Raw genomic sequence first — 9,966 nt, forward strand, 5'->3', positions numbered from 1 at the left:
CTTCAGACACTCCAGAAGAGGGCATCAGATCTTGTTACGGATGGTTGTGAGCCACCATATGGTTGCTGGGACTTGAACTCGGGACCTTTGGAAGAGCAGTCGGGTGCTCTTACCCGCTGAGCCATCTCACCAGCCCCAAAGGTGAGCCTATTAATCAGGTATTAATAGGTTCTCTTGGATGAGACTTTATTTATTTATTTATTTATTTATTTTTAAAGTCAGGGTTTTGCCTCATTTAATCTAAAATGTTTTATAGCTAGAGTCTGGCTTTTAACTCCTGATCCTTCTGTTTTTACCTCCCTAGTCCTGGGATTACAGGCAGTGTGACAACATTTGAGATTGTTTTAGTTTTTGTTTTCATAATTTTGGGGATTTTTCTTACGTGTATATGTGTTTTTGTCTCCATATATGAGAGGCCAGAAGAGGCTGAGAGTTTGCCTGGAACAAGAGTTAGAGGTGGTTGTAAGCTAGTAACTGAACCTCTGTCCGCCATAAGAGCAGCCTAGAGCTCTTAACCGCTGAGCCATCCATTTCTCCAGCCCCCATTTAACTTTTCGTTTTTCCATGTGCCTTGGCATTTTGGTTGCATTTATGTCTGTGAGAGCATCAGATCCCCTGGAACTGAAGTTATTTTATAGACAGTTATGAGGTACCATGTGTGTGCTGGGCATTGAACCCAGACTCTCAGGAAGAGAGCTGCCAGTGCTCTTTAACTGCTGAGTCATCTTTCCAGTTGGTTCTCCCCCAACCCCCTCCCCCCCCAACTTAAAAGGTCCTTTCCCAGTTCTGCAAGGTGGCTTAGCTAGTAAAGTGTTTACTGTCAAGCCTGATAGTCTGAATTTGATAGCTTGGACCTCCATGGTAGGTCCAGAACTGGCTCTAGAAAGTTGTCTTCTGACCTCCAAACACATATCATGGTACCCCCCCCCCCCACACACACACACTAAAAAAGTAAAAATGCAATTAGATCTTTAAAAAACAGGTTCTTCCCTATTCCCCAAATAAGGTAGCATTCACAGAGCTAGATGTTAGAACATGAACCCTTGGAAGCTTCATCTTAACTTGAGTCCTTTGGGGAAATAGGTTCATTTTCAATTGTCATTGATATTTATAGAGAGCTTTGACCTCCCTTTCTTTTATTCTTTACAGTTGGTTGTGAGAAAAGGGTGCCAGCAATGCCTGGATCGCCTGTGGAAGTGAAGATACAGTCAAGATCCTCACCTCCCATCATGCCACCCCTCCCACCAATAAATCCTGGAGGACCGAGGCCAGTGTCCTTTACTCCTACAGCATGTGAGACCTCTTAATTAAGTTGAATTTATAACTTAAATCGTAATTTAGATCTGAGTGATAGGTTTCCATTAAACCTTCATTATATACACCATTCACCATGACTACGCACACGTACACACTGAGGTATAGCTGAGGTATAGCAATGCTTTCCTGTAATCCAGCTCTCAGAGGATCAAGAATTCTAGGGCAGCTGGGCAGTGGTGGCGCACGCCTTTAATCCTAGCACTTGGAAGGCAGAGGCAGTCAGATTTCTGAGTTCGAGGCCAGCCTGGTTTGAGGCCAGGCTGGTCTGTACAGTGAGTTCCAGGCCAGTTGAGATATTTAGTAATACCCTATCCCCAAAAAGAGGGTGGGGAGGGAGTGTTTCTGTCTGACCTCCAAAAACATATAGATTGTCTTGATTTTTATTATTTGAGACAGTGTCACTATGTAGCTGGATATATTGCCATTTGAAAACTATAAAAATGTAGCCGGGCAGTGGTGGCACATGCCTTCAATACCAGGATTCAGGAGGCAGAAGTAGGTGGATGTCTGTGAATCTGTGGCCAGCTTATTCTGCAGGGCTAGTTCTAGGACAGCTGAGGCTACACAAAAAACCTTGTCTCAAAACAACAAAAACCATGAAAATGTGATGATATTGTTTTATTTATAAGGCTGTGAAAAGCTCATCTCTACTGTTCTTGTGGGGCACTTCAAAGGGGGTAGCTCTGATCAGGATGGATATTTCATTAGAAATGAAGAAATGGGAGATGAGTGTAGCTAGGTTTCTAGATGGGTGAGGTTAAGTGTGGAGCTCTCCTTTCCAGTAATTTTAGTTCTCTTTGAATGGAAGAAGAAAATTGTCCTCCCTTTTTTCTCTGAGCCCATTAGTTTTATATCAGTTCAGCACCATTATCCTAAGAACCAACCTACCCTTTGCTAGGGAATAAACAAAGCAAAAGAATGAAAGAATATGGGGCTGATAGCTCACTAGGTAAAGATGCTTGCTGCCAAGACTGACAACCTGAGTTTGATCCCTAGGACCCATGCTGTAGAAGGATAGAACCAGAGCTCCTCGGACTCCACGTTTACTCTGGCATATGCACACACTTGGATGCACGCATACACTAAATACATGTATTGATGGTTTACAAAAACCTAGTACTGTATATGCATATGTATATGGTAAAGTAACATTTATCAAGCAGTCTCTCCTGATGTGTTGATATATACTTGTAAATAAATATTGAAGGGAGAAGGGAAGTAGAAGATGGAGGTAGAAAGGACTCTATTTCAAGGCCTGTCTCAGAAAGCAAAAACCAAGCAAGAGAAAGACCGTTAAGGAAGACTATTAAGGCCTTGCCAATATACAAAAAAAAAGTATATTTGGGGAGGTAAAGTGGTACTTTGGTACATGCAGATTTCTGGAATTCACTCTGTAGACCAGGCTGTCCTTGAACTCATAGAGATCTATCTGTCTCTGCCTTCGGAGCGCTGGGAATAGAAGTATGTGTCACTACACCTGGCTCAGATTTATTAAATCTATTAAAATATACCTTTAAGTAAAGCATCATTATTGACTACCAAAGAAAAGTTCTTACTTCAAGAGACAACCATGGCATATAAGATAAAGAAGAGTTTGCTGGTTCCAATTTGTATACCGTCCAGGCAGAAGGAACAGAGATGGGGAAGTAACTGTCATTATTTTAGGAGAAAGGAAGTATGAGTGAACTCACGCTGGTTTTCATACTTGTAAATGGCAGTTTTATTAGCTAATTAGAAGTTAAAGGATTAGCCTTCTAAAACACAGCTGAAGTCTTAAATTATTTTCTGTGCTTTGTTGGTTGCTTGCTTGATTTTTGTTTGGTTTTGATTTGTAGTCTTATGTAGCTCACTGATCTTGAACTCAGTAAAGCCCAGCATGACCTTGAACTCTTAGTGTTTCTGTCTCCACCTTCCAAGTACTGGTGACATCTCAGGAATATGCCCCCAGTCCCCCTTTTTTGTTTTGTTGTTTTTCTAAGATAGGTCTCACTCTGTAGCTCAGTTTGGCTTTCAAGTTGGAATCCTCATAACTCTGTCTTCTGAGTGCTGTTAAAAAAGTCCAATACCACCTATGGTGTCTGTAGTTAAATATTCCTTCTGTGCCTATGAATTTTCTTTCTTTTCCATTTGTTTTTGTTTTTGCAACAGGGGCTCACTATAGCCAGGTGTCCTTGAACCCAATGTCCTCCTTTACCCAAGTGCTGGGATTTCATTCAACATTACTATAGTTGGCTTTTTCCTATTCTTTGTAGTACCTTACAATGATTGTGTGGGGGTGTTGTGTCTGCTTGTTTGTTCTGTAATGTTTTCTTTTGTTCTTTGAGATTTTCCTATAATATTTTTGGTTGTATTCAACCCCCTCCCTCCAACTCCTTCAGATCTTCCCCTAACTATTCTACTTCATCTTTCTCTCTTTTTTGCTCTGTCTGTCTATCTTGACGCTTTCCTCTTTTTCCCCCTTCCTCTAGTTTGTGTTGCCTGACTACCTCTGAGTATGAGATCTGCACCAGAGTGAGTTATAACTACACTGAGGAAAATGGACTTTACTTATCCCAGCAAGAATCAAATGTCAATAGCTACTCATGGAGAGGGGTGGGGCACGACACGGGATGATACTGGACTGGTTGGGACAGACAGACTTCATGCCCACCTCTCCTATCCAATTTTATCTGGCTTGAACTTGTGCATATATTCACAATCAGTCTCTATACGTTAATATGTACATCTGACTTATTATAAATGAAAAACACTGTTTCCTTGAAGACAACTACCATCTCTGGACCTTATAGTCTTTCTCATAGATTGACTACACCATGAAGGGAGGAGTGTAATATAGATACTGTCTTTAGGGCTTAGCATTCTGAAACCTCTTACTCTGTGCATGCTGGTCAGTTGTGGATTTCTGTGTTAGTTGCCATCCACTTCAAGAAGCTTCTCTGATGATAGTTGAGCAATGCATTTATTTATGCATTACTTAGAGATGCAAGGTGTCAGCAAATAACATAGTAGGTTTTCCCTTAGGGCTCATGACCTGTTTAGTGAAAGGTGCTTAGCCTTGTCAGAACCACTATCAGAGACAGGTTCTGTCTCGTGGGTGGAGCAAGGCCTTCAGTCTACAAGAGATGGTTGATTGCTCCTATAACATTACGCCAGTGAGCATGTTTTGCCAGCCAGGTCTTTGTTCATAGCTGGGTTGAGGTCTGATGATTTGTTGTCCTTCCTAGCAGCAAACATAACATTCTTTAGCATTTTGAAGGTCAGCCAGTAGAGTTGAAGTTTCTAGTTAGGCACAAACTAGATTTCTCCGTGTTCGATGACTCCTGTATTGGTATCTCCAGCAGTAGGGTCTTACAGAAAGTTCTGGAGGGTAACAAATAGCATTGGCAATAGCCTTTAAAGTCGGGGGTTGAGACCCCATTGTCCAACAGCTTGAGAAGAGTTTCTTTGGCAGTGTCAGCTGCATAGTTGGTATTGTTCCCCCATTAAAGAATATCACTATTTCAACTCTGGTTTGTTTTTTTTTTCTACGTGTATATATTTTAGGAAGTGTCTACAATGGTAAGTTTTCTGTATAACCTTTTCAAAGGGCCTTTAAAGTTAGTTGTCCTTCCCATGTTCCTTCCTCTATCCTGCCTTCCGCACCTTATTTTTGTTTTCTTGTTTGCTTGTTTGCTTGCTTTAAATGAAATGTCACTATGTTATTAAGTCTAGCCTTGTATTCCTGGGCATATACATTTTTTTTTTTTTTTTTTTTTTTACTATTCTGGCCCTCTGACTGGCCATAACCACAACAGAAGCACATATATCACAGTACTTAGGTTTTAACATTTGCACAATATTCTGTTACCATTTTTTCCTGACAGTTTGTCTTGGCACACAGCAAACTCATTGAGGGTGGAAATAAGTATTTTACACTGAAATGCTTTACAGAATTTAAATGAGTAAATGAAAGAGAACTTGAAGGTGAAGAGCTCAGCAAATTCTCTTTAAGTTCTGTACTTGACTGACTCCTCTCATTCTGGCTTTCTTTTAGTAAGCAATGGCATCAACCATTCCCCTCCTACCCTGAATGGTGCCCCATCGCCACCACAGCGACTCAGCAATGGGCCTGCCTCCTCCACATCATCAGCACTAACAAATCAACAGCTGCCAGCTACTTGTGGTGCTCGGCAGCTCAGCAAGTTGAAACGCTTCCTCACCACTCTGCAACAGTTTGGCAATGACATCTCACCTGAGATCGGCGAGAAGGTTCGGACTCTCGTGCTAGCCTTGGTGGTAAGTACAGCTTCACCTTCGTCAACTGCCTAAGAAGTCGTGGTATTTCTGCTTATTCCCAAACCATGTAGATAAGATTAATTGTCTTACAAATTGTGTAAAACTTTTGAATTATAGATTTCGTAGCAGCATTTGTTTGTCAGAAAAATCTTTAATGTGTCATACTATCCAAGGTGCTGGTTTAATTCAGGAGGCAGCTTTGGATTTGTTTTAAACAGCTTTAAGCAGACCTGCTGAAGGCCAACCAAGTCAATAGAAGGTTGTTTGTATGTCAGCATAGTTAGTTAGCGGGTGCATTATTTGGAAACCAGTTTTAAATTTCAAAACATTATTTGTAAAAGTAGAAGTTTCATTATCTAAATAAATAGTATCTAAGTAGTTCTGTTGTTCAGCTCTTTATGCATAGTTTCTTTAGTTTTTTTTGTTTGTTTGTTTCTTTAGTTTTTATTCTATACTGATCCTAGTGAACCTGCTCATAAAGGATTAACTTTTCTATATTGCCATTAGGGTGAGATCGAATATCTCAGTTTATAAGGGAAGTGCTGCTAGTTCTCAGAATTTTCAAATGAAATACTATAAAATTCACTTTTGATAAAAGCATTCTGTGTTCTTTCATGCACGTTGGCTTCTATTTATGATGAAAGATGAATTATTGTACTAGTTCTTAAAGTTACATTTCTTCTCAAAATACAATTTAGGAAAACCCCTGAGGTTCCCCAGTGTACTGGAGGGCAGGAGATGGGACATAGTTGGTAGAGTCCTTATCTAGTACTGGGTACAGTCCCAGTACTCTGGATCTTTAGGCACAAAGATCAGGAGTTTAAGGTCATCCTGAGTTACATAGTTTCATGTCAAGTAAAGCAAGGCTGTGTATCAGCTCTTACCTCCAACCAAAAACAAAACAGGGTCTCATGTAGGGCAACTTGCCTTGAACCAGATGTAGTCTAGGACCTTGAACTCTTGATTCTCCTGTCTCTACCTCTTTAGCACAAGAATTTCAGGCATGAGCTGCCATTATTTTGTTGTACTGGTTTATAATACCATCATTTATACACTTTGACCTTTGACAAACATTTGAATTGTTTACATTTGGGGATAATTTGTCAGGGGTCCCTAAGGCTGCCCCGTGTTTATAGATTGGTTATCTTCTCAATATATGACATAATAATGGTGTTAGCCAACATTTATTCTAGAGATAAAATAAAAATAGACAGGAAGATCATAAAGAAGATCTACATGGCCGGGCGTGGTGGCACACGCCTTTAATCCCAGCACTCGGGAGGCAGAGGCAGGCGGATTTCTGAGTTCGAGGCCAGCCTGGTCTACAGAGTGAGTTCCAGGACAGCCAGGGCTATACAGAGAAACCCTGTCTCGAAAAAAAACAAAAAAACAAAAACAAAAAAAAAAAAAAAGAAGATCTACATGGGCAGAGCCTTGGGGAATTCATGTGCTGGCTTCTTTCACTAAAGTTCTCCTTATTCCATGATTACACAGAACATACTCTCCTCTGAGCAAAGAAACTAGATAATATGCTGTTGCTCAGAGATGCCTGGGGAGCGCTCAAGACTTGTACTGTTACTAGGCCTTGTTAACCATCCATCCAGCCAGCCAGCCATCCAGCCATCCCAAGCTCTGCCTATGTGGAATCCAATGTTTTGGCATAATCAGAAATAGCCAATTCTATCACTTAGAGAAAGTGTAAGGTTGTGTGTGTGTATTATTTCCTATGTTTGTTTATTTAGAAAAAAAACTATTATTAGTCAAAATATAAACTAACATTATTGAATTGAGACTAACAACCTTTTTTTTTTCTTTAGTTTATTCTTGTTGTGTGTCCATGAGTGTTTTGCTTGTATACATGTATGCATATCGTGTGTAGTGTCAGAGGGGGCCAGAAGGCATATATTGGATCCCCTGACTGGAATTACAGATCATTTTTAGCTGTAATGGTACCACATAGTCACCTGAAAGAATGGCTAGTGCTCATAACGTTGAGCCATCTCCCCAAGCAAGATTTATTTATTTTTATGTTATATACATGGGTGCTTCTCCTGCGTGTATGTCTGTGCCTCATAAGTGGGTAGTACCCAAAGAGCCAGAGGAGGGTCTTGTAGCCTTAGGATCTCCTTTGTTTGTGTTTAGTTGATTTTTCTCAGCCCAGAGCTCTTCCAGCTCTCTCTGCTCTGGTGCTGTCTCTGTGGAGCTTGGTGGGTATGAGAACCCATTTTATCACTGTTTTTGTACTTTGAAGTTTTAATCATACACTTTATACACAAATTACTCTACAGTCTTTTTAATAAATTGAAACAGTAAGTGAAAAGTAGAAAACATAATGGTGGTGCCTTCCCCTTAGTGATGTATCAAAGGAATTATTCATTGCCCCAATTAGCGACAAAGTGAACAGTCTATAAACAAGCCAAGGCATTGTAAACTGGTTGTTGATGATGGGCAGGTTCTAGTGCTAATCCAGGACCTAAGTGATCACCACCTAATTTGTTTCTGAGGGAACAGGGCCAGAAATCTCTAATGAACCTGGGAATTTATAGAAATGTAGACTAGGTTATTTTAAACCTGGTTTAGCAGTACTGTAGTGCAGCTTCTCCCAACCCTACCTAGTTAAGTAGCACTTAAAAGCATTAACAATGTGTATATTGCACTAGGTAAGTGAACATTCTGCTTCCAGATACTTGCATTGTATTTCCAAGCACATAACTCTCAGGCAGAAGCCTGAGTACACAGGCAGAGGCAAGCTGTTTGGACTTTGTAACCCAACATGCTCTGAGCTCAGTTCCCTCACTTTGCAGTTACTTGTTTTGTGATTTCATGGAGGAGCTTGTTAGCCTTGTGTGTGGCTGCCAGCCGTGCTGCCACCTGCCTCTTGCTGCTGTTTGCATCCTCTCCAGCTATCAGCTTCAGCTGTGTTGCAGCCTCTGTCCCTGGCAGTGTGTACTGCAGGATCATGCCTGTGGCTTGAGTGCTTGCCTCCTCCATGAGTGAAGCCTTCTTTGAGAATCTGCATAGTATGGATGTGCAATCTCAGTCTCACGGTGACTGTCTTCATCCAGAATCAAGCATCTCTGGGTTTGCATTCAGAGAAAAGTTACCCAAAAGTAACAAGGAAGGTAGCCTTGAGCTGCTTGTTGTAAAACTCAGCTGTTCAGTGGGACACAAAGGCACACTTAGCACACGTGCTGAAGTGCCACCTTCTGGCTGCAGCACCTGTCACAGACGCATTTTCCACAGCATCTGCAGTGATGCTTTCTGGTGATAAAGTCAAACTTGGTATCTCACTGCATACATCTTGGACATTCCTTGTCAAGAACTCACTGCTGTTCCTCCAAGCTGAATAGACTTTTGAGGGCACAGTGCGCAGTCCACTGGACGAGTGCACAAACTTCTTGGCATTGCTACTTGCTGCAGCCACAGCTTGAGCCCTTATGCTACCACCCATGCTGAGCCACACAGGGCAGCCTACTTTATAAGTTTATAGAGCACTACATTCCCATGTGAGCCACTTCTGTCACAACTATCACCACTGCCATTCATCTTCAGAACTACTTTCATCTACTTAGTTTTTCAAGATTATGTCTCCTGTAGCCCAGGCTAAATTCACTGTGTAGCTAAAGATGATTTTTGTCTACTCATTTTTCAGCCTCTACCTCCCCAGGGTTAGGATTATAATCACGCAGTACCATGTTCAGCTTCTGTTTACTAGGGATCACGTTTAGGCCTTCATGTATGCCAGAAAAGCACTGCACCAATAGAGCTGTCCCTCAGCCCTTTCATGGTTCGACAGTGATGTGATGGATGTGCAAGAGCTTTGTAAAGGACAGGGTGTCTTGTGTCATCTGTATGTACTGTGTTTTGTTTATCCGTTTGTCTTGTATAAAGAGTAGTAGATTGTTGCTTCTGCCCTGTCAGTTAGGGAAAAGTTTTATATCATTGTAGATGTTTTCCAGTTCACAGGCTCAGATCAGCTGACAGTCTGCTTTTCATGCAAGCCTGCATTTTCTTTTCCCTTTTCTTTCTATTTTTATTATATTTTAATCTTTATTTATTTAGTATATGCGTAGGCATGGCTGTGTTATAGGAGTTCTGATGTCCTCTTCTGGCCTCTACAGGCACCAAACACTCACATGTTACATGTACATACATGCAGGCAAAACATACACATTAAACAAAAATATAAATCTTTTTAAAAATACAAATTAGGTTAAAAATTTAAAAATGTTTTCAGAAGTATCACCTTAAGAAGTTAAATTTAAAAGCTGGGTCCCGGGGCTGGTGAGATGGCTCAGTGGGTAAGAGCACCCGACTGCTCTTCCGAAGGTCTGGAGTTCAAATCCCAGCAACCACATGGTGGCTCACAACCAT

General features: G+C 41.1%; 1 protein-coding gene and 1 pseudogene across 3 annotated transcripts in view; one reads left to right on the forward strand and one right to left on the reverse strand.

Annotated features, from left to right (window-relative positions):
• Cbfa2t2 (CBFA2/RUNX1 partner transcriptional co-repressor 2) overlaps positions 1-9,966 on the forward strand; it is a 104,417-nt gene that overhangs the window by 65,553 nt on the left and 28,898 nt on the right. For all 3 annotated transcript variants that reach the window (XM_021193442.2, XM_021193443.2, XM_029536053.1), the window contains exons 2-3: positions 1,150-1,293; positions 5,351-5,592. In XM_021193442.2, coding sequence (XP_021049101.1) covers positions 1,150-1,293; positions 5,351-5,592 — 386 coding nt within the window. The remainder of the gene's footprint in view (positions 1-1,149; positions 1,294-5,350; positions 5,593-9,966) is intronic.
• LOC110319571 lies at positions 8,386-9,043 on the reverse strand (annotated as a pseudogene).

The sequence above is a fragment of the Mus pahari genome, chromosome 3, assembly GCF_900095145.1.
Source record: "Mus pahari chromosome 3, PAHARI_EIJ_v1.1, whole genome shotgun sequence".
Classification (NCBI taxonomy): Eukaryota; Metazoa; Chordata; class Mammalia; order Rodentia; family Muridae; genus Mus; species Mus pahari.